This window comes from Microtus ochrogaster, chromosome 7, assembly GCF_000317375.1.
Source record: "Microtus ochrogaster isolate Prairie Vole_2 chromosome 7, MicOch1.0, whole genome shotgun sequence".
Classification (NCBI taxonomy): domain Eukaryota; kingdom Metazoa; phylum Chordata; class Mammalia; order Rodentia; family Cricetidae; genus Microtus; species Microtus ochrogaster.
Window position 1 is genome coordinate 32,836,835 of NC_022014.1, and position 24,493 is coordinate 32,861,327.

General features: G+C 42.1%; 1 protein-coding gene across 1 annotated transcript in view; it reads left to right on the top strand.

The window, feature by feature from the left end:
* Positions 1 to 24,493, top strand: part of Dnah9 (dynein axonemal heavy chain 9) — a 333,793-nt gene that overhangs the window by 272,766 nt on the left and 36,534 nt on the right. Inside the window, exons 57-61 of the mRNA XM_005349858.2 lie at positions 2,927 to 3,067; positions 7,200 to 7,370; positions 8,716 to 8,838; positions 17,590 to 17,783; positions 22,583 to 22,731. Of these exons, the coding sequence (XP_005349915.1) occupies positions 2,927 to 3,067; positions 7,200 to 7,370; positions 8,716 to 8,838; positions 17,590 to 17,783; positions 22,583 to 22,731 (778 nt within the window). The remainder of the gene's footprint in view (positions 1 to 2,926; positions 3,068 to 7,199; positions 7,371 to 8,715; positions 8,839 to 17,589; positions 17,784 to 22,582; positions 22,732 to 24,493) is intronic.

A 24,493-nucleotide genomic window follows, 5' to 3' on the forward strand; every position in this document is an offset into this window, starting at 1 on the left:
ACAAACACAAAGCTGAGAGAGTTTACTGGAAAATTCCATGGGTTTCTGAGACCTTACAAACCACCCTAGAGCCGGGCGGTGGTGGCACACGCCTTTAATCCCAGCACTCGGGAGGCAGAGGCTGGCGGATCTCTGTGAGTTCGAGACCAGCCTGGTCTACAAGAGCTAGTTCCAGGACAGGCTCCAAAACCCCAAAAAAACCCTGTCTCAAAAAAAAAAAAAAAAAAAAAAAAAAAAAAAACCACCCTAGTGACATACCTCCAACAAAACTGCACCTCCTCATCTCAAAATTTCCACTGACTGGGAGCAAAAATTGAAATCTATGAGCCTATGGAGGCCATTCTCATTCAGACCACCACATTCCAACCCAGCCCACAAAGCTTATGACACATCATAATAATGCAGAATGCATTTGGTCTAATTTCAAAAGTCCCCACAGTCATTCACAGTTTTAAAAAGTCCAAAGTTAAAAATTTCTTCTGAGAGGCATGGCAATCTCTCAACTATAATCCCCTGTAAAATCAAAAAGCAAATTGCATGCTTCCAACACACAGTGGCACACACAGGATAAATATTAATATTTCAAGAGAGAGGAAATGCAGCATACTGATGAAACACTGGACCAAAGCAAAACTGAATCCCAGCAGGGCAAACTCAAAACCCTGTAGTTGTATGTCCAGTGTCAAAGGGCTTTTGTGGCTCTTCCCTTCCAGTTTTGCTGACTACAAGACACTTCTCTCTTCTTCTGGTTCCACTTCTGTCTGCAGCTGTCCCTGGCAGCTATCCCATGGCTCTGGCACCTCCGACATCCTGAGATCTCCAGTACAGTTCACTTTCACAGCTCCACTCTGTGGCCACTCTGGGTCTCAATGCAAGGACTTTTCAACCTCACACTTGGCCTCTGCAACTTTCGTGAACCACAGAAGATCCTATACCCTTTATGCTTATATCCGTCATGACTCTTAAAGCCAGAACCACATGGCTGATGCTGCCAAGTTCTTCTGCCTACTTGGGATAGAACCCACCTCGCTCCTTGATTGACATTTGCATACTCTGATTTGTTGGTGCACACAATGTCTTTTTTACAAATTGCAGGATTGGTTGGGCCTTGCAATGAGAGCACCACTCCCTTTAATCCATTTCACATCAGACCTCTTCTTATCCTTTCAGAACAAGCATTGGCTCCAACATTAAATCTCCTGGAGCTTTTTTTCTTTTCAAAATTACCATGTTGTGTTTCTTTTGGCCCTGCTTGCTCTCTTTTATTTTAATTCTTCATAAAGGTGATTACTAAAAACCAAGTGGCAGAGTCAGTATTCGGCTGACTTGAAATCTCTGTTGCCAGTGAATTTTGTTCCATACTCTTTAATTTAGCATCAAGCAGATTCTTAGTACAGGGGCAAAAAGAAGCCCCATTCTTCATCAAACTCTCACAAGAGTGGTCTCTAGTCCAGTTACTAATATCTTCTTCCTCTGAAATCTCTTGAGCTGGGGCCTCCACAGAGGATTATTAAGCTTTCAGCAGTGCTGTCTTCTGTGTTCCTATTAAAATGGCCCAGTAAGCACCATTCACTGTGTTCAACCACGTTCCTAGTCCAAAGTCCCACGTGAGGGATGTCTTCCACATCCCTCCAAAAACACAGCATGGTCAGGCCTGCCACAGCAGTAGCCCACTTCCTGGTAGCCACTTCTGTCTTACTTAACTTTCCTTTTGCTATGATAAAATGCCCTAACCAACACAACTTACAAAAGAAAGCATTTAATTTGGGGCCCACAGTTCCTGGAGGTGAGGGTCTAACCTGGTGGGGAGTACAGTGTCAGCTGACCAGTATGGTGCTGGAGCAGTAGCCAAGAGCTGAATTCTTGATCAACAAGCACATGGCAGAGACAGCTATCTGAGAATAGCAAGGACTTTGGAAACTAAAAGGCCCACTGTCAATGACACAGCTCGCCCAGCAAAACCACACCTCCTAATCCTTCCTAAACCGTTCCACCAATAGGAATCAAGTATTCAAACATATGAGCTGCTTTCTATGAGGGCCGTTCTCATTCAAACCACCACAATTTCCAACTGTAACTTCTAATAATCTGATCTGAGACCATGAATCGTGATCATTGCTTTTTCCTGACGGACTCTCCAGTAGCCAATAGGTTTATCTACTTTGGAATAGTTACCAATGGGTTTATTCTATTTTGGAATATAAGGACAAAATAAGCTAAAGACCATGTGCAGAGACACAATCTTACAGAAATATATATTCTGGATACTTAAATCTCTTCTTATTATCAAGACAAGAACTCCTCTGAGAACAAAATATTCCACTGAAGGAGATTCTCTGTGTGGCTCAGTATATAACTAGTCCATTTAAATTAAGGAAAGGGCTAAGTTTGTAGCTCAGTGGTGAAATACTTTCTGACAGGTGCATGACTCTGCAATCAACTCCCAGCATCACAAACACACACACACACACACACACATGTGCACACACACACACACACATGTGCACACACACACACACACGCACACGCACACGCACACGCACATTCACAAGAATGAAAATTGTGCTGTGCTTCCTTCCTGGACTTCTACCACGTTTTACTTTAGAGTGATATGCACTTCTTGGTTTTCCAAGACATCCTCCCATTAGACATGGGGTTTAGGGTTTTCCATACTTCCCAGCTCAAGGAAGTATGTCACCCTTAACTGATACCCTTACTGTCATGGAAAACTAGGAGGGTGTAATCTTTTGCAGTTGGGTTCTACTAAGGAATATCATAGTGACTTTTGAGCATCTATCCACTTAACCCTCCCTCCCCCAGTTCACTGCACTCTGTATGCAGACTGGTATCTCCTCACATGGAAGGCCCAGGCTGCTTCCCTGAAGTCCTGATTGGTTTGAACCATGAACTGCTATTGTGTTTCCAGGTCCAGGAAGCCAAATCAACTGAAGTGAAAATCAACGAGGCCCGAGAGCACTATCGGCCAGCAGCAGCCCGGGCATCTCTGCTCTACTTCATAATGAATGACCTGAGCAAGATCCACCCAATGTACCAGTTCTCCCTCAAGGTAACTTTCACCTTGGGTTTTCCCCCATAATCATAATAATAGCAAAATAGCACTACCAACCTAGGGCACCATGGGAACTCACCCACATACTCCATTAGTGATGGCAGATCTTTAAGACTGAAGCCAAGGAGCAGCCACATTGACTTTAGACCTATGTGACAGACCCCACCTCTTTGATTTCTTCTTACATAACTTACTCTAACAGGAAAGGATGCTGCTGCAAATTAATCTTGGCCTCATTTGTTCAGTAAGCACATTGAATATCCATTAATACTGGACGGCACGCAGCAGAGGGTACCAAAGAAACAGAGGAAGTATAAGAAGCTATTCTGTCCCCAAAGAGCTAAAACATAATGGAGGAGATCCAAAATGTATATTGTTTTTATTGATGAAAGACCTACTCTAGCAATTAGGATGGGCCAGCATTAAATTACTTTTCTTATTATCCTAATATTCCCAAAGCTGCTACTTAGGGTTGTTAAAATACCCATAAAACTGAAGTTCTTAGCACATTTTAAGTGCTGACTAAACTTATCTTACTCATGAAAAAATAAAAAGCTATAAATTTTTGGGGACTCACAGAAAGTACAGTTTATCCCCTAGTGCATTCATCAAAAGACCATAATTAAAGAGGCATTAAAATGTCATGGGGTGGGGCGTGAAGTTCTGAACAGAGATTTGGATCAACAAGCAGAAAGATTGGGCACAGAGACAGACAGACAGAGACACAAGCATCAGCATTCCCTCAGAATGCAACATGCATGCACAAAGAGAACACACCTCAGTTCCATGAAATAGCCTCAGTTAAATCAACGTGTGGAAGCCAAGGCCAAGGTATAGGGTTGGTGACAAGAAACTGAGAAGTTGTCAGGCTTCCAATCCCTGAGGCTCATTTAATTGGCAATGGCATGTCTCTGTTTCCCAGTCTCTTTCTTATAGCCTTGAGTCTCTGCAGCTCAAATGAACTGTGTTTATGGTATTTTGTAGTTTTAAAAAGAAACGTAAGCTTATATTCTTATCATAGGAACATGCAAAAGAATTACAAGATAGTAAAAAGCCAGCATCAGAGTAAGCATAAGCTAACTATGGCATGCTGTCCTTAGTTGAGGTGTAGCTGACAATCACTCTAAGTACCAGGAACTTCCACGGCAGTGCTTTCTGGAAAGAAGAGTTCACCAGAAACCTGTGAATATGTGCTCAGAAGTATGTTGTAAGTTATACAGTGATAGCTTCTGAGGCAGGAGGCTCTGAAACTTGACTTCCAAAAAGGGAAGAGGTCACGTGGCATATTAGACCACCTGTAATGCCAATCTCATGGTGTGGAGGCACAGGGATCATAAATTCAGGACCAGTTTAGTATGCAGAATTTGTCTAAAAAATGAAAAGACTTTTGATTCTCACATTGTTGTGAAGAATGACCAAAGACAGTTGTTTACTGACCCATTGGATCTTTGAAAACAGATTTAAATGTGTAATGATTAGGTAGCTGAAAACATCTTGAGAAATAAACAACAGAGATGGAGAAGAGAAGGAGAAGGCAGAGAGGGAGGGAGGAAAAGAGATAAAGGGAGAGAGAGAGACTCTTCTGGACTCCATGGGCACTGGACACAGACATGCAGGCAGGCAAAACATCCATACAGACAAAAACTTAAGTAAATAAATCTTTAAAAATTATAATAAAGAGATTTCAACCTATCACCTAGTCTTAGCACTTATGGAGCCCTTAGTTTGATCTCTACACTTCAGGAAATAATGTCAATAGAGGCTTCACATAACTCCAGTTTCTGGCTTCTTAGGAAGATTGGCAACAGCGCTCTCACTGCCCACAGGGTATGAATTTGCTGGGGCTAAGGCTGCTCTCCTTAGGTGCTCATGTGTCTTCTGTGGTGAATTCCCAACCCTTTCCTTTTTGGTCTTATGTGCCATGATCCTTAAAGCATTTGACGTTTAACCCCTTGTCTAAGCACTCCTTAAACTTTTTCTAATATCTCTGGCATTAGTGGCCCACAGTCAACCGCTCAGCGTTTTCTGGCGCCTACTAAGACATGGGTGGATTCTGGGGAATACAAGCATCAGGGCCAGCCCTGCTCACAGAGCACTCATCATTTTCATATAAGTGAGAAGAATTTATAAAAAATACTAGTAAGTGAGAAAACTGCTTTAGCCCCTAAAAGCTCAAGAACGGCTGCTGGGGATCTTCAAGGAGAGCCAGAGTCGGTGACAGAACCTTCTGTGGGGAAGAGAACTTCTGGAGGAAGCTAGGAATGTGAGGATCAGGCCCAGCCTCAGAACCATTCACACACCAACAGGGAGGAGAAACCAGCAGCCAAAATCCACCCAGTGTGAGGGAAAGGCGAAGTGTACTCGGGATTTCTAATTTCTCTAGGTATTTTCCTGGATTGTGAATCACCTTACTCCAATTCCGTGGCTCAAGGGTCTTTACTGACCGCTCCCTTTGGATGGAATGTTAGAGGGAACGGGCAGTAATGGCCCAGGGAAAGCTAGCCACTCCATTCTATGCACTCGCTCTGAGTGGAAGCTTTGCGGCCTCTAGTGAGCTATTATTTCGTTTAAAATCTACCAAGGGAAGGTAAACCTCACATCAGGTTAGGTTAAGTATGGGCAGAAGGTATTTGCTGAGGTCAAAAAAAGCTCTGAGGGCTTCATTAACAAGAAACACCTCAGCACTGAGAAAAAGAGAGAGAGAGAGAGAGAGAGAGAGAGAGAGAGAGAGAGAGAGAGAGAGAACAAGCTTCATCTCACAGTCTTAATATAAGAACACCAAGGCTCAGACATACATGGCTTCCACTGAGGTCCTAATACTGATGCTGTAAAGACTTAAGGGCTCTATTTTCCTTCTTGGAGTCACAAAAAGGAAAAGAGAGAAAAAACCAGAGATCTGCTGAACTGATAGTTAAGTCTAATTATAATATATTGGCTTTTATTCCCTTTCATTATTTGATCTATCCATATCAATGTAGCATCCCAAATAGTTATTTTCTAAGAAATCACCAATTTTAAAATGGTAGGTTATTGGTCACAAAATTTCTTTTTCATACCATGCCCTTATTGTAGTTTAGAGAAGAAATTTAAAGGAGGTTATGTTCCTATCACTGCAGGAAAAGACAATGGGACAAAAAAATACAAGGACTTCTGAGAATGAATGCACAGCTAACAGAAACAAGCATGGCATCTGAGATTCTAATAGAAAAAGGAAAGTCACAAACTAAAATAATTCTCGCTACCCATTATGTGCCAGGGTCAGCTTCAGAAAATGAAGTTGTCTGGAACATGTTCTCTATGCTCCAAGAATTATGTCATCGATTAGGTAGCATCACTAACTCAAATAGTCATTGCTGGCTGTATCATCTTTGTATTTAGGTAATTATCCAATCAAAACTTCCTGGATCATGTCCTTTGGCTACAACCCATTTGTTTCTCATTGATTGCACTCATCAACATTCAATATGCACATTTATGAAACCATTTTGTGTTGCTAATAAGATAGTACCACAGTCTAGGTAAGCCATAAAGATGAGAAGTTGATTTTGGCACATAGTTCTTGGCCCAAGGTCTAGAGGCTAGCTCTGCTGACAGTCCACTTGTTGGCAGAGTCCAGAAGCTGAACAGGACATCACTTGGTACAGGAAGCATACTTCTGTGTCCTGCTCTTTCTCCCCTATAAAGCTACCAAGATTTAGTCATGGAAGCCCTATTGTTGATGACCTCACCTCCCAAAGTCCCCACCTCCAAATACCATAGTCAAAATAAGTGTCCACCCTCTTAAGAACTCGAGACAGAGTTAAATTCCAAGATGCATTTTGGGAAGGACTAAGAGCTAACATGATGTCTGGTGCCCTCAGAGGCTGTCAAATCCCATGGGATTAGAATTATAGACAGTTGTGAACAGCCATGCGGGTGCTGGGAACCAAACCTGGGTCCCCTGGAAGAACAATCCGTGGTCTTAACCTCTGAGCCGTCTCTCTAATCCCTTATAGCATAGCGGTATCTTAGTATCTCCACTTAGCAGGAAGTGCTGGGAGAAGCACTCAATGAGTAGACTAGAAAATTATAATAGTCTCCGCAGGAAAGGGGATTTTATAGATTGCCTATGATTCGTCTTCTCTTCTAGGCCTTCAGCATTGTCTTCCAGAAAGCTGTGGAGAAGACAGCTCCCGGTGAAAGTGTCAAAGAGAGAGTTGCCAATCTCATTGACAGCATAACCTTCTCGGTGTACCAGTACACCACGCGCGGCCTCTTCGAGTGCGATAAGCTCACCTACCTTGCCCAGCTCACCTTTCAGGTAAAAAGTAACTCAAAACTGTTTCCTCAGGTCATATTTACCATCAAGTCAGTAAACGTTAAGGAAACCTTAACGTTTGATGTCATTTCTCAAACAAGCTCAACCTGGCCAGTCCACATGTGCCCTGCACTGCTGTCTAACCCACACTCTTAATTGGCCATTGTCCCACTTGGAGCAGACTTCCTGAATCAATTATTTAGCTTTTTCCTGCTGGTACTGGGTAATCTGGGATCCTTCTCAAAGTGGTACTCCAGAAACCCCGCCTAGTCAATCAGATTGGCTCTGACCGAGCAGGGCTTTCTATGGCTATAGCCACAGTACATCTGGGGAAGTTCTAACAGTTTTGGTTCCTAGGAGCTTGGAACTTAGGACTTCCTATGCCACTGCATCATCAGGAAGAGACCTTGATCTGCTGCTTAATCCCAACATCAAAAAGCCTTAAAACATCGCTACTTTGTACGTACCTTCCTTCCCACTTAGAATCAGGATTTTCCAATGTATAAGTAAGTGTATAGCACAGGCTCTATGAACCCAAGACCTCCTACAATGCTCAAAGTCAGATAGTCTGCCATTTATTTGTGCTGTGTTTATGTTTCAGTGTCTGAATTCATGGGTGCACGCTAGCATGCCTGTATCACACTCATCCTCTTTATTCGCAGCTGCGACCCAGACAGCTTCACCTTCACAAAGAAACCTGGATCCCACCTGTCCCTGTGAATCATACCCACAGCCAAGCCAGAGGCTTTCCGCCCTACACACATGCCTCTCTAAGCCCCTCCAAGCCCCTGTACCTTCAATCTTCCTTCCCTGGAAAATTCACCATTCCTGTTTTACTATCTCTGCCTCTTAGCTTCCCCAAGACCCCAAGACAGAAATCTTGGTTGGATTGATTTCATCCTTCTTCCGCCTGCAAGTCAGTCCTCTGCTTCAAAACCCCTTTCACATTATTGATTTATATATATGTATGTTTCTATTTTGCATATATTCATATGTCGCTTTGACACGCGCCTCAAATCATGTCGTTTATATGTGTCATCTGCTCAATTAAATTGCAGGCACATACTCTGTGGCACTTATGATTGATATATAATACTTGCTAACCAAGATATATAGTCATCCTCTGTGTGCATTTAAGTCATGCTGGTGTTTGGGCTGAAAACAGATGCACACAGAAGAAATTTGCATGAATATACCCTTCCAACCCACCCTCTTTAAACAGCCAAAATTGATGGGCAAGCTCTCAAGCTAAAGGCAGCAGTAATTACGCTGAGTGACAATCCCCAAGAACTCCAGTCTCCGTGACCACAGCTGAAGATTCACAGTATTATTTTTCCCAAAACTGCAGATTCTCCTCGTGAACCAGGAAGTCAACGCCACAGAGCTGGATTTCCTGCTTCGAGCTCCAGTCCAGACAGGAACCCCCAGCCCAATGGAGTTCCTCTCCCACCAGGCCTGGGGGGCCATCAAGGTCAGTACCGACCCCCAGTAAAAGTCAAGTTCTCTCCGAGGTTTGACTTAAATATGTGTCCTCATGACATCAGTGTGGCTCTCTGAGTTGGAACATAGAGTTGTGTTGAACTCAGGTGCATCCCTTCTCTTCCTTGTATCTCTATCCTCCCCAGCCTGCTGAGAAGAAGCAAGCATATTCTGGGCTGAGAGCTCTCTCTTTAGGACTAAACTGCCTTTCATCTGCCAAGGCTTAGGGCTGGAATCTGGGCTCCTCGGGCCAGCCCAGGGACTCTGGTGAAGATACTGTCCCACCACTTCCAGAAGTCAGGCAGGAACTGGAGCTCTGCCGGGCATCTCTGTTGGTCTGAACTGAAACCCCAAGCAGAGAACCCTTTCCACCCCACAATTATAGCACTTGAGTAGCTCATGTCTATTGAGTTCACTGAACACACACTACTATTTCATCCTCTTGTCCATCCGGCAGATGGGTCTTGTTTGTTCCTGGCAACAAAAAACGCAGGTCCTACCCCTTATAAATAGCAAATCCAGGACACAAATCCATGCTGGGCAGATTAGTCTAGTTGGGATCTTATGGATGGTGAAAAGACCACAAACTGTAGTCTTTTCAGTAGCGACTGAGTCCACATTCATAGCCAGACCTGCTGTCTGCCAGGAAATGAGAGCTAAGTGATTTCCAGCTGCAGAGGGGCCACATGCGCACTCTATGTAGGCAGCTTTCTAGCCCAGACCCAAGGGCACACATGAAATAGCATGTTTTTAGGACGAATCCTGCTTATGATCTCCCATGTTTGTTCTCACATTGTAAAGATGTTTAATAGCATGAAAAAGTGCACATCTGGAGTAAGAGAATCAGCTTTCTCCAGATTTCGTACTCCATTTTTTAAGGTAATTGTGTATACACAAGCAGTTATAAGAAATGATTCACAGACATCCCTCATAACCTGCTTCTTACAATGTTTAATCATCGGAGTACTGTCCTACAGTAGCATAGCCAGGAAACTGACACTGAGATGGTCCTCCAAACTTCCTCTGAGTTCACGGATCCCCACATTCTTTTATGTGTGTGTGATGTATGTACCTGTGTTTACTTAGCTTCATCATATGCATTCTCGGACATTTTATGAATTGATTTGGCTTGCTGTTGTGAATGGAATGCTCCTTCATTTCTTTCCCAATATATTTTTCCAGATTGGGCATGCATAGATTGAAATGATTACTACTATTAAAATTCACAAAGTCCCATCATTAGAAAGACTCCGGGTTGGTTGTTCATAACCTCAACAATCTCCTCCCTCCTCTGTCCTTAGTACCAACCAACCACCAATCTCTCTTCCATTTACAGAATGATTATTAGCTCAGGAATGTCATGTGAACAGAAGCACAGTATATAAACTCTGCGTATTAGACCATCCACTCATCCTAATTCCATTTAGGTTAATCCAAGCTGATTTATATGCAGAATGTGATCATTTATAAACGTGCTGCCCATATCAAAGGACTCATCTTAGGAAATTCGTGGCTAATTCTGCTAATGTTACTGTGGCTCAACATACTTCCCTACCTTCCATTCTAGAGAATCGGTAGCTAGTCTTTCGTCTTTCAGGACTGCGTTAGCTGCCTTCCTGGTTGGTACCGCAAGCACCTGACAGATAAACTTGAGTGCTTACATTGGCTCACAGCGTGAGTGTACAGTCAGTCGTGGTAGGAAAGTCATGAGGTCGCTGGTCACATGGCATCCACAGAATAGAAAACAGGGACATGAATGCTGGTATTCTGCTCACTTCCATTTTTTATTTAGCCCAGTACTTTACATATGGAATAGCGCCGTATAACTTCAGGGTAGATCTTCCCACCTCACATAACCCAATCTAGAAACTTCTTTACGAGCATGCCAAGAGGCTTGTTTCTGTGGAGACTTTAAATCCTACCAAGTTGGCAATCAAAATTCACCATGCCCATTCTACTGCTTATCAAGTTGACAGCCAGACGCATCGCCTTCAGGTCATGATCTCCCATTGCTTGTTCCCAAAAGCTCTTGGCCCTCTCATAATGCAAGGTGTAGGCAGTCCATTTCTAAAAGTTCCCAGAGTCTTCAAGAGCCCTAACACTGTTGGAAATTATGAGACTCTTGTGAAACTCATGGCATCTCTTAACTGTGAGCTCCTATGAGGTAAAAAATAAAGCACATACTTCTAGCACACAGTGACAAGGCTTTTGGTTCCATCCCCAGCATAGGAGCAAAATAAGCTTAAAACGAGTAAATATATGCTCAGCTCACAATTTTAGAGGTTTTTCTTCACGGTTTCTCAGTCCCCATTGCTTTCATCTTTGTTTCTTCTTGTTTTTATTAATCATTAGAATACAAAGTAATTGGTTTCATTATGGAATTTAAACATGTATTTATTATTGTAAGAAAGATTCTCACTATAGAGCCCAAGCTGGCCTTGAACTCATAATCTTCTGCCTCGTCCTCCTGATTGCTGGGATTAAAGACATTCACATCCATTCTCAGGATTCCCACTGCTCTTGAGCCTGTGGTGAAACAGTGCATCATGAAATGGAGGAAAGCTCATGGCAGCCAAGAAACAAAGAAACAGAGAGGGAGAGGCTGTTAGCCCCTCCTGGGGCTGCACCTTGATGCATCCAGCTTCTTGTCACCCGGCCTTGGCTCCTAGAGCATCTGTCATCTCTCAGTGGTTCCACAAGTGACAACCAAACTGTTTAGAATGAGTCTTTGTTAGATATTTAATACCTAAATCCTAACTATTATTAATGAGATAGTTTGCTTTCGTGTTGTCTTTGAAACCTGCTGAATATTTTGCACATGTATACTCCACTCAAATGTTAGTCTTTCTTCCAAAATATTTGTATTCAGATTTTATGCTATTGTTGAAATCGTTGACTCATACACTCAAATTGTTCCAAACATCCCTATGAGTTTTCTAATTACTAACATGAGTTTAAGTTTCTGAACTTAGCTGTAAAATCATTCAAATGAAATACAGTTGAACTCTGAGCCAGGCAAGTGGCATTTGCCTGTATAGCCCCAGCTGTTCAAACACTGAAGTAGGAGAAACTCTTGCGTTCAGGAGGTCAAAGATAACCATTAATACAGAAAGAAGAAGCTTCTTTTAAAAAATCCTGCCAGGTGGTAGGTGCACATACCTTTAAACCCAGTACTCCAGAGGCAGAGGCGGGTGGGTCGCTGTGAGTTCAAGGCCAGAGTGGACTACAGAGCAAGTTCCAAGATAGCCAGGGTTACAGGGTTTTTTAATTTAGCCTGCCTAAATTAAAAAAAAAAGTAAAAATAAAAAACCAGTCCCTCCATCACACTAACCCTGTGTCAAGTTATCAATATTCCTCATGGCCAGTGACTACCTTGCTGGACTTAGAAATCCTGACTCAGAGTCTGCTGCCTTTATAGAAAATGTGTTCTAAAAGCAGTTCTGAATGAACCTATGTGCAGAACCAGAGCAGCAATGGAGATAGACAAATTAATACAGACCCTGAATTCAGGCATACCTAGGTCCAAGTGTAAGTGTGTGTGTGTGTGTGTGTGTGTGTGTGTGTGTGTGTGTGTGTGTAACCTCTGGCATGTGATCTCTTTGTTTCCTTATCTGAAAAATGACCGTCATAGTATCTTCCCGAAAGTGAATGATCAGTAGCCAGAATCTGCTGATGGCTGTGGTGGCGTTTGCTTCACGGGATGCTGTTGTCAAGCACTGTAAGCCGAGTTTCCTAAAATGACAGAAGTGTACCGCTGTGGAGCCTAGAAATCAGAAGTGATGACATAGGCAGGACCAGGCTGCCTCCAAATCCTCTGGGCCGAACTTGTCTTTGCATCTTCCAGTTTCTGGTAGCCTCGGCTTTCCTCATTTGGGAGCCTGGAGACCCAGTCCATCTCCAACTGCACAGTTGGCACAAAGCTGCCTTTCCCCTCTTGTAAAGGTTCCAGTCATGGTGGATTAGGGCCCACCCTCCACCCTAGTGAAACCATTTTAAGTTGAGTACACCCACAAAGACACTATTAATTTTTTTTAAAAAATTTATCCTAATTGAAAGACAAACTATGCTGGGGGAATAATACTTCAAATATTTCTTTCAAAGAACAAAACTCATAAGAATCCTGAATATCAATTTCCCCCAGTATAATGGACATGCATGCTGTGGCTGATACAGGGGTGCCTGATAGAATCTGTCCACAGAAAGAAAGCCTTGCAAGCACTGTGGACTGCCCACCTGGGCCAAATCCAGTTGACTTTCTCTGTGTTCTTTCCCACTATGCCCTCCTTCACAAAAGTGAAGAATGGCCAAAAGCAATGGGGCTGCTGAGAATGAATGACTGTGCCTGTCTTTCCAGTCCCAGCAATTAGGAAGCCGAGGCTTCCACCTTCCACAGCTTACCGCAGGCTAGTATATAGATTCTTTCCTTCCTTCCCTTCGCAGAATACATCCTTGGCTCGGCTTGGCTTGGCTTGGCTTGGCTTGGCTTGGCTTGGCTTGGCTTCCCTCTGCTTTTGTGTTTTGTTTTGTGGGCTGAGCTCATCTGGCTGTTTAAAGTGTTCTGCAAATGAGCAAAGCTTGATCTCTCTCTCTCTTTCTCTGAGTTTGTTATGTGGAACAGCAGACCCAGGTCCATCACACTCAAGCACAGCCTGGGATGCGCACAGGTGAGGCACAAAGCAATATGTGGTACGTGTCGCGGAAGCCTTTGATGAATGCTTTTCAAGTGTACGCTTGGATTTTAGCCTAAAGAAACAAACTGAGTATAATTGAATAGGAGATGATAAAAAAAAAAGACATTTTAAAAGATTCTATCTAATGAGGAAGGTTGATTGCCTTGCTTCCTTCCCCCAGAAGAACTAATAAGCCAGTAATGAATGACATTTCTGTGATAAAATCCTGCTTTTATTGTTATCCTTTGTAAGGCTGTTTTCAGTCCCCTCAAATGTTGAACTTTCAGGTAATGGGCATGTTCTGCTCTTCATTAGAAAAATCTCATCTGTGCCGAATTTCTTTGTTTGCCTTTGAAAAGGCCCCCGACTGCCACTCTGGGTGCCAATTTAGCACTGTTGTGTTTTGCTGCACAGTCCAAAGTAATTAGGTTAATTAGTCATTTCCATTTAGCTTATTAGAAGGCTAGAAATCCCGTTCCCTCATTTGGGAGATTAAATGGTGCAATTGTGTTCACCAAAAAGCTTCAAGGATGTGGTTTCAGACCCCATCCTGGCAGCTGGGAGCTCTGGTCATGGTGTAATTTGCTCTGTTTTGGGGAGACACAGTAAGGGTAATTGGGCAGGAAAGGGTTAGTGATGCTGCAAGCTGAGAAGTGGGGCAGCATGGATCTAGACAAGAGTCAGCTCCTCAGCACACAGAGAAAGAATGACAGCAGCTACAGCTTTCCCCAGCCCCGCCCCAGCCCCGGCCTGTCGGTGGCTCTGCAGGAAGTGTCTATTAAACTTGTCCCAAAGGCTGCCCATGCCTGAGGAAGTTCTTGCCCACAGGGAACTCACAGTCTTTTGGGAATTAGCGACAAGGCAGTTGAAATCCAATAGCTACCAAGCCTCCATGGAAGGATCTTTTATGGTCTTCAAGTATGGTGTCTCTGCTTGAATGTAAGATATGGTGCTTGATCGCCTGGCCTCAGTGTTTGCATGAACAAACCCAAGTTTAAGTAAACTACAACTCCGGTGGGCTGCAATGGCAGTGCTGGGACAGAACTCCGTCTCCCTGGGCCTTGTTCATTGTTCCTCCAAGCACCCCTCACCATTTGTCATGAAAGAAGATACTTCTTACACTATGTAGTTGGGGTGGGATTGGTCATACACAGAGCTCAGGTAAAAGGATGCTTGTTAGTCCCTGCAGGAGAAGAGGGCAAACACATCCAGGCAGGGTCTGTGTCCTTCTGCAGCCTTCCTCTGTTCTTGTTCCCAGTAAGGATTCTCTGCTAACATCGTGTTTCTCACAGTCCCATCTCACCCTCAATGTTTTGGCTCATTTTTATCCTTCCCATAAAATGCTTCCTCATGTTCTCTGTCTTTGTGCCTACCCAACAGAAGCCTGCATGCCTTCAATACTTCTATCATCCTCTTTCTCCTTAAGACTAAAAGCTACTTGAAGACACTTCATCTATTTTTTTCACTATTATATTCTGATGTTCTTGGAATGTAGTAGGACATTAGTAAATGTTGAAAGAATATATAAATGGATGGATGGATTCAAATAATGATAATAAGTCTGAGCTCCTTAACCTTTATTGCATTGTGCTTTAGACCCTCAGTCTACTGTTGGAGAAATGAAATATAAATACAGAGTGGAAGCATTGCAGTCACTGAATGTATAAGGGGGTGTGTCTGTGTCAAACCCCCCCTGAATTCATTTGCTTTATGACACTATGGAAAAATACCTAACATAACTTAAGGTGGCAATATTTTGGTTCATGGCGCTAGAGGGCTCGGTTTATTGGGATGGGGAGGGTGTGAGGTACAGCTTGATTTACACTGTGGTAGACCAGAAAGCAGAGAGCAAGACAGAAAGTGTCCAGGAATAATATACCCACAAATACCCACTCCCACAAACCTTCTTTCAACTAACAATTACCTCATGTTTCCAAAATAATGCCATAAGTTGGGGATTAAGGTTTCAAAACAAAGCCTATATTTAAGCCATAATACTCACCCAAATTTTTATCGAGACTGATGATACCATAGATCTACTAAGGCAGTATAATAAGGCTTACTATGCTTTGCATGCCCCGAAATGGACCATCTATATTACATCCCTTACCTAGAAGGTCAGAGATCTTTGCAGACAAAAGGATGGAACAATCTTAAGAGCCAGAGAAGACGATGGATAACTGCAAGTAGACAATATTCACTTTCTGCACACAACAGGGTAGTTGCACACATACACACACAGTGACTGAGACAGCATGCACAAGACCCATGTCGGCTTCACCAGTCAAGACCACAGCATGGAGGGAGAGAGGTGGTCATTAGTTCCCTAACTGTAGGTCTATTGGCTTTTGACAGCTGCTGGGAGAGGAAGATTAAATTTTCCTTAGGTGACCTCTGGTAGGTCTACCACATTCCAGGACAGGCACTGTGCCCGAGAGTATATGGGCAACACAACTTGGACTCAGTTTGGGGGTAGAGGGAGAGAGAGAGAGAGAGAGAGAGATAAAGCAAAGTTGGGTGTGCATGTGTTACAGCTCTGAAGGGGAAGGTAGCCTGACTGTCAGGAGTCAGGCTATACCTACGGCTGTGAAGGGAAGGTATCCTGGCTACCCACCGCCCTGGAGAAAATGCATCCTGACTGTCAGAAGCCAGGCTATACCAATAGCTGTGAAGGGAAGGTATCCTGGCTACCTACAGTGCTGGAGAAAATGCATCCTGACTGTCAGAAGCCAGGCTATACCAATAGCTGTATTCTGGTGAGAGATGGTTTCCCCGCAGACATGTAGCAATCCTGCTCCTCTCAGAGAGCCTTTACAGCTCAGCCCTGCTCCGTTCTGCTTAGAGAGTTTCCAGCAGAGCTGCCCATCGCTTCTCTGCTCTGGTGAAAGTTGTTGCTTCTCTGCTTCGCTCTGCTAAGGGAAAAACCCTGGCAGAAAGATAGGACTTTGCTCCTGCACTGCTGGTGAAAATTCTTACTTCTCTACTTCACTCCACTAAGGGAGTTTCCTAGCAGAGATGTCCATTGCATTTCTGCTCCACTTCACTCTGATGGAAGACCTTTACCCAAAATTCATTCAAAAGATTTATTAGGAGGGAGGAATCCAGGAGAGTGACTGCCTCTGCAAGGGTGGAAAATGGCAGCTCCCAATTGAACAGGCACAGAGTTTATATAGGGCTTCTTAGGGTGAAGTTTTTTTCAGGGTGAAGATTTTCAGGGTGGGAATGGATTGGATTCCAATCCCTCAGCTTGGACAAACTCAGAGACTAGTTGGATTTCATGCTCAGGAATTGGTTGGTTTCATGCTGAGGGATTGGTTGGTTTTCCTGCTCAGGGACTGTTTCATGCTCAGTTGATTTGGGGCAGAGTATGTTTCTTTGACTCTGCTCTGTTTGATGACTTTGAACTTGACTTTGTAGAGACTTAACAAACAATAAGCGTGATCAGCACAAGCAAAGGAAGGAGTCAAGCTTAGTGAAGATGAGAACAGAGCCTTAACTGAATCAGTAGAGTCAGACACACACCCAAGGTTGATGTAGGAAAGCTCAAATGGGATGGGATGGGGAAAGAGACACCTCACAGAAAAGCATTAAATGAAGAAGTGTGGTTCCCATGCTCTGTATTTGAAGTTGATGCTTACAGACCAGACAGCCCATGGAAATGTCGGGTGGGTAGGCATTCTAGAGACGTGTGAGAGACGGATGGGCAGAGTGTGGTGGTACCGTGGGTATGAAAATGTTAAGAAGTGCCTATGGCATAGGTGTTATGGCTCTGTGACCCAAAAACCTAGAGCACCTACTTTGACCCATTTCCCATGTAACAGTGTATGGCTAGGTTGACCCAGTCCCAAACATTTTATTTACAATGTCTGTATTATACTGGTGGGCAGTGTGTTAAGAATGAACTTATGTATATTTTTCCTCTTTCTTTTTTCTAAGATCCAAGACACTAGAGTAGAATATAAATGATACCTGTTTATGTAAAGGATGTCACGTGCCTCTCAGCCCAGTGCAGTGCAAATCCTAGCTTTCTAGAGGAACTGCAGTTTAGAACAAGATTCTCTGACATTCCCTAGGCACTTTCATCAATGGATGAATTCTGCAATCTGGATCGAGACATTGAAGGATCTGCCAAGAGCTGGAAAAAGTTTGTGGAGTCAGAGTGTCCGGAGAAGGAGAAGTTCCCCCAGGAATGGAAGAACAAGACAGCCCTGCAGCGTCTCTGCATGATGAGGGCCATGAGACCTGACCGGATGACCTATGCCATGCGGTAGGGGCAGGCCACAGGCTCTGGGAAAGCGTGTCTACAGGGCAATCTCAGGAAAGCCAGCCTGGCATAGCTGAACTTCAAGGCCATGTTCATATAGTAATGGGCACCTTTGTACCAAGACTAAAACCCATGAGACAGACTGCCTTGGGTATGCCTCTGTTATCTTGATGTCTTAATAGAAAGTTTGGGAGGAGATACTCATCAATATCAGCATTTAAAAAGATGCCAATCACCTGTAATAAGAAGGAAGATGGAGGGATCCAGAAAGCATATGGAGATTCTACTTTTAGCATCACAGAAGCATAGAGTGAGGTGGTTACAACTTTAGATGGATAAATGAGTGGCAGAGAATTAATAAGGATATTTGACTTCTAGCTTCTCAATCAGTTAAATTAGTGTGTAAGGGGATGGCAAATTGAATATCTGAAGAGAATGGAGGAAGCTTGAAAAGAGGTCTGTGGCTGGAGAAATGGGGAAGCACACCATGCAAGTATGAAGACTAGACTCTGGAACCTCAGAACTCACGCACATGCTGGATGGTTGTGACAGCCCTGCTATATAACACCAGTAAATGAGCTCAGAGACGGGGAATCCTGGATTAAGCCAAAATGTTCATGAGTGAGACTGGTCTGTAATTCTCTTAGTAATGTTTTTATGTGGTTTGAGTATCAGGGTAATTGTAGCCTCATAAAAAGAGTTTGGCAATGTTCCTTTCATTTATATTGTGTGGAACAATTTGAGGAGTGTTGGTATTAGTTCTTCTTTGAAAATCTTTTGAATTCTGAGCTGAAACTATCTGGTTTTGGGCTTTTATTGGTTGGGAGACTTTTGATGACTGTTTCTATTTCTTTAGCAGTTATAGGTCTATTTAATTTGCTTATCTGGTCTGGCCTTGATTTAATTTTGGGAGTGATATTTATCCAGAAAGTTGTCCATTTCCTTTTAAGTTTTCCAATTTTGTGGAGTACAGGTTTTTGAAATATGACCTGGTGATTCTCTGGATTTCCTCTGTGTCTCTTGTTATGCCCCCCTTTTCATTTCTGATTTTGTTAATTTGGATATTCTCTCTCTACCTTTTGGTTAGTTTGGATAAAGGTTTGTCTATCCTGTTGATTTTCTTGAAAAACCAACTCTTTGTCTCATTGATTCTTTGTATTGTTTTCTTTGTTTCTATTTTGTTGATTTCAGCTCTCAATTTGATTATTTCCTGCTGTCCAGTTCTCCTGGGTGAGTTTGCTTCTTTTTGTTCTAAAATTTTCAAATGTTTTGTTAATTCACTAGTGTGGGATTTTTTTCCAGCTTCTTTATGTAGGCATTTAGTGCTATGAACTTTCCTCTTAAAACTGCTTTCATTGTTTCCCATAAATTTGGGTATATTGTGTGGTCATTTTCATTGAATTTTAGGAAGTCTTTAATTTCTTTATTTCTTCCTTGACCCATTGATGATTCAGGTGAGCATTGTTTAATTTCCATGTGTTTGTGAGCTTTCTGGAATTAGTGTTGATGTTGAATTCTAGTTTTAAGCCATAGTGATCTGATAAGATACATGGGATTATTCCAATTTTTTTTGTATCTGTTGAGGTTTGTTTTGTTACTGAGAATGTGGTCAGTTTTTGAGAAGGTTCCATGAGGTACTGAGAAGAAGGTATATTCTTTTCTGTTTGGATGGAATATTCTATAGATGTCTGTTAAGTCCATTTGAATTATATCATCTGATAGTTCTCTTATTTCTCTGTTCATTTTTTGTCTGACTTACCCGTCCAGTGGTGACAGGGGAGTGTTGAAGTCTTCCACTATTAGTGTGTGGGGTTTAATGTATGTTTTAAGCTTTAGAAGTAAATGTTTCTTTTATATATGAAGGTGCCCTTGTGTTCATGGCATAAATGTTCAGAATTGAGATTTCCTCTTGGTGTATTTTTCCTGTGACTAATATGAAATGTCCTTCTTTGTCTCTTTTAATTGATTTTAGTTTGAAGTCTATTTTGTTAGATATTAGGATAGCTACACCAGCTTGTTTCTTAGATCCATTTAATTGGAAAATTTATTTCCAACCCTTTACCCTGAGGCGATGTCTGTCTTTGAGGTTGAGGTGAATTTCTTGTATGAAGCAGAAAGATAGATTCTGTTTTCGTATCCTATTTGTTAGCCTGTGTCTTTTTATAGTGAGCTCAGTCCATTTGTATTAAGTGATATTAATGACCAGTGATTACTATCTCCTATTAATTTAGTTTTCATTGTTGGCAATGTTATTTTGTGTGTTTTTCCCCTTCTTTGGGATTTGCTTCTGTGAGATCATCAATTGTCTGTGTTTTTGTTGATGTAGCCAACTTCCTTGGGTTGGAGTTTTCCTTCTAGTACTTTATATAGGGCTAAGTTTGTGGCTAGGTATTGGTTAAATCTGGTTTTGTCATGGGATATCTTGCTTTGTCCTTCTATGGTGTTTGAAAGTTTTGCTGGGTACAGTAGTCTGGGCTGGCAACTGTGGTCTCTTAATGTTTGCATAAGGCTTGACCAGAACCTTCTGGTTTTCATTGTCTCCACTGAGAAGTCAAGTGTAATTCTGATAGGTTTGTCTTTATATGTTACTTGGCCTTTTTCCTTTACAGCTCTTAAGATTCTTTCTTTATTCTGAATGTTTAGTGTTTTGATATTTATGTGGCTAGGGGACTTTTTTTTGACCCAGTCTATTTGATGTTCTGTAAGTTTCTTTTATCTTCATAAGCATATCTTTCTTTAGGTTGAGAAAGTTTTCTTCTATGATTTTGTTAAACATATTTTCTGTGCTTTTGAGTTGAACTTCTTCTCCTTCTTCTACACATATTATTCTTAGGTTTTGGTCTTTTATGGTGTCCCATATTTCCTGGATATTTTGTGTTAAGCTTGTTTTAGATTTAATGTTTTCTTTGACTGATGAGTCTATTTCCTCTATTGTATCTTTAGCACTTGAGATTCTCTCTTCCATCTTTTGTATTCTACTGTTTATGCTTACATTTGTGGTTCCCGGTCATTTTATAATGATTTCTGTTTATATACTTCCCTCAGCTTGTGTTTTCTTTATTGTCTCTAGTTCAGTTTTCAAGTCTTAAATAGTTTTTTTCATATTCTTGATTGCTTTTTCTTGGTTTTCTTTAAGAGATTTGCTGATGTCTTCCAATTTTTTGTTTGTCTTTTCCTCCATTTTGAGGGGATTTTTCATTTCCTCTTTAAGGGCCTCAAACATTCTCCTAAAGTTATTTTTAGGTCATTTGCTTTTGCCTCATCTATATTTGGTTGTTCAAGTCTTGCTGTTGTAGGGTCGCTAGTTTTTACTGGTGTCATGTTGCTCTTTGTGGTGTGGCATGTGTTCTTACTTTATTTACCCATCTTTTCATCTGATTGGTATATTTGGGGCTGTCTGACTCTGGAGATCAATCTTCCAGGTGCCAGTGGAACCAAGGCTCAGATGGTTGCTACTCGTGGTGCAGTCAGTGTGGTGGTTCCAGTCACCCTGTTGGTCACTCTGTATTCCTGGAGGTCACTTGGCATTCCCAGGGTTTGCTCTGCTCCTGTAGAGTTCACTGTCTCAGGCCTACTCTGGCCTAGGTCACTGGCTCAGTCCTCTATTTTTTTTTAAAAAAAATCATATTGGGTAATACACATATGGGGGTGAGTCATGTAGGGTGTTTATTATACCTCAGAACATTACTTTTTAAGGATAGGAATTATAAGATAGGAATAATAAGACATTAAATAGGAAAGAAATGGGAAGAAGAATGGGCTGATGGGAAATAATCAGAGGAGCCCAGAAATTGAAATTCCTGCACTTTTCATGGCACTTGATCAGGCAAAGGCTTGTTGAGATAAAGATATAGTACCAATGACTATAAAGATTGAAGATTTGGGTCTGAGAATGAGCTGTTTCAGACTTACAAAAATATTCCCAGGTACTGACAAAGATTGAAGGGCGGCCATAAACTGTGCAAAGGGGCAAGTAAGGAATGAAAATCAAGTGATCTGAGGTCTGTCCACACATGTTGATGTCGCTCAGGCTGGAGGAACACTCATGAGCCAAGAGCCCAAGTGTTGAAAGAATGTGGAAAGTACCAAATGGGATGATAGGTGGCACTGCTGTGCCTGGCGAGTGGAAACAGCCAGGAGAAATGAGTCTCAGTGAAGCCACACAAGAGGAAAAGTGTGGACTTGAAGATAACTATTAGACCACTGCCCACCCTGAGATCCACCTAGCGTAAGAGAATAAGCCCAGCTGAGAAGGATACAGGAGAAGCTATGTCTTGGGGAATAGCAGAAGGGTCAGCAAACATCAGGAATTCGTCTAGACATCTAGTAGGCTGGAAGGATTTGCTTCACACAAAATGGAACACTTTGGGGACGAGCACTGTGGGCAGGAGTGCAAGAAAAACCAGTGACAAATAGAATATCCAAGAGTCCTGTGGGACCTTAAATCTTGGGCATGTTGGCACATCACAGAGATATGGAATAGGTCAGATTTAGCTGCCCATAGTCATTCAAAGGTGTTGGTCCTAGCAGTCTCCAGAAAGGTGAGATGATGTGAGAAGATACCAGGTCTACAGAGGGAGGCAGCAACGGTCTGGTTGGAGAGCAGTCAGGAGCCCAGATCTAAGTGCATGGATTGGAACTAGTAATACAAACAGTACGTGTTGACAAGTTGTGAACTTGAAGCCAGTCCTAAATCTTTAACAATCAACCCCATGAGTGTGAATATGCCTTTTCATTTCTAGAAGCCTCGGCTTCTCAAATGCTATGATTTTTGGACTGATATGCATGCTTATCTCCTGCAGAGACTTTGTTGAGGAGAAGTTAGGAAGCAAATACGTCATGGGAAGAGCACTCGATTTTGTGGCCTCATTTGAAGAGTCAGGACCAGCCACTCCAATGTTTTTCATCCTGTCTCCAGGGGTGGACCCACTGAAAGATGTGGAAAACCAAGGTGAGGAAAGCTTGCTTTAGAGCCAAGATTGGCAGTAGTCTGTGCCCTTTCATTCACTGGGTCTATTGCTTTCTCTTTTCTACATTCAAAGTTCACTGTGTAAAACCCGACCTTCGCAGGCCAGACAGAAGTCAGGGTTACTGCTAAAGCAAAGCCACAGCATTATGAAGCAGAGAGAAGATTGGATTTCTTTGTAGCCATTCTGTGTAGACCTGTGACTCATGCTGTATATAGTATGAATAGGGCATCTGATTTTGTCATTTAGTGTATAGATACCTTGTCTCAGAATCAACTGCTAGAACGATTGAATTGTCTGGCAATCCCTGTCAAAGTTAAGTTCATCCAGGGCAGGAATAGGTCAGCAGTTAAGAGTGTTTGCTGCTTTTGCAGAAGTCCTGAGTTCAGTTCCCAGCACTTACATCAGGTGACTCCCAAACACCTGGACCCCTAGATCCAGAGAATGTGATGCCCTATTCTGGCCTTCACGGGTACCACACTCAGTATACACCCACAAAGATACATACACATAACTAAAAATAACAATTAATGTCTTATTTTTAAAATTATATTCATCATAAGTGTAAGAGCTTGTTTGGGAACTATTAATTATATTCTGTTGATCTATGTGTTTCTGCATGTAAATACTAACATTGGAGCTTTGTGGTAAAATCTTAAATCATAAAATGAGTCCTCCAACAGTTTTCTTCAAGATTATTTTAGCTCCTTGGAGTCTCTTGTATTTCCATAAAACTTTTAAAATTATTTTGTCAGGTTCTGTAAAAATTAAAGAAAAGTCCATTCAGACTTTAATAGGGATTTTTGCAATTACCATGTAAGTCAACTGGGGACATGTGGCTACCTTAACAATATGAAGTTCTCAGTCTGCTTTCCTGTACCATCCAGACCACCGGCAGCGGTGACACCACCCCCTATGGGATGCCCACTTACATCCATCATCAATCAAGAGTATGCACCACAGACTTCTCCATAGACCAATCTGAGGGCATTTTCTCAGTTGAGGTTCCGTCTTCCAAAATGAGTCAAGCCTGTGTCAAGTAGACATAAAAACTAGCCAACACACCCATAGCCTCTGGTTTTTGGTTCAATGTCATGATCTCTAAATATCCTCAGAAGAATTTTTTTTTTGCAGACACTTAAACTCATGTGAAATTCCACTTTGTTTCATATGTAAATGAAGATTTTGAGTGCTTCCAGTTTTTCCTAGAATTGCAAATTCCCTTGAGAAAAGAAATAAATAGCATTTCTAATTATCACTAGCTTCATACTCGTTCTCTGTGTTGAAAGGCATTCTCTTTTCGACTCTAGAAGGCGTTCTTACTAGAGTTATTAGCATCCTCTTACAATATGAATGAATTCTATTTTAGCTTTCTAGGAAGCTGATATTCCTGGGGTTATTTTCTTGACATTCCACCTTAATTATATATATTTTAATTTCACTTATTTCCTATTTTCCATTTTCATTTTACTGGCACACATCCGAAAAGAATCCCTAAGAAATAACATTTCTGAACCCTTGTTTGACCCCAGATTTGTTGAATAGTTTTTTTTTCCTAGCTACAAAATGATTTCTCCTTAGAACTTTGGCTACACGGATCTGCTGTGTTCTAGAAGCCTACTTTGTTTGTGAGTGAGCATAGGTCGTGTTTCTTGGTTGGTGACCCATTTTTATCCGCTGGGAACTTTGGAATCATCTGTTCTGTGTTCTGTTCTTTCATGAGCTGTATCTACCTGTGGGTCTTTT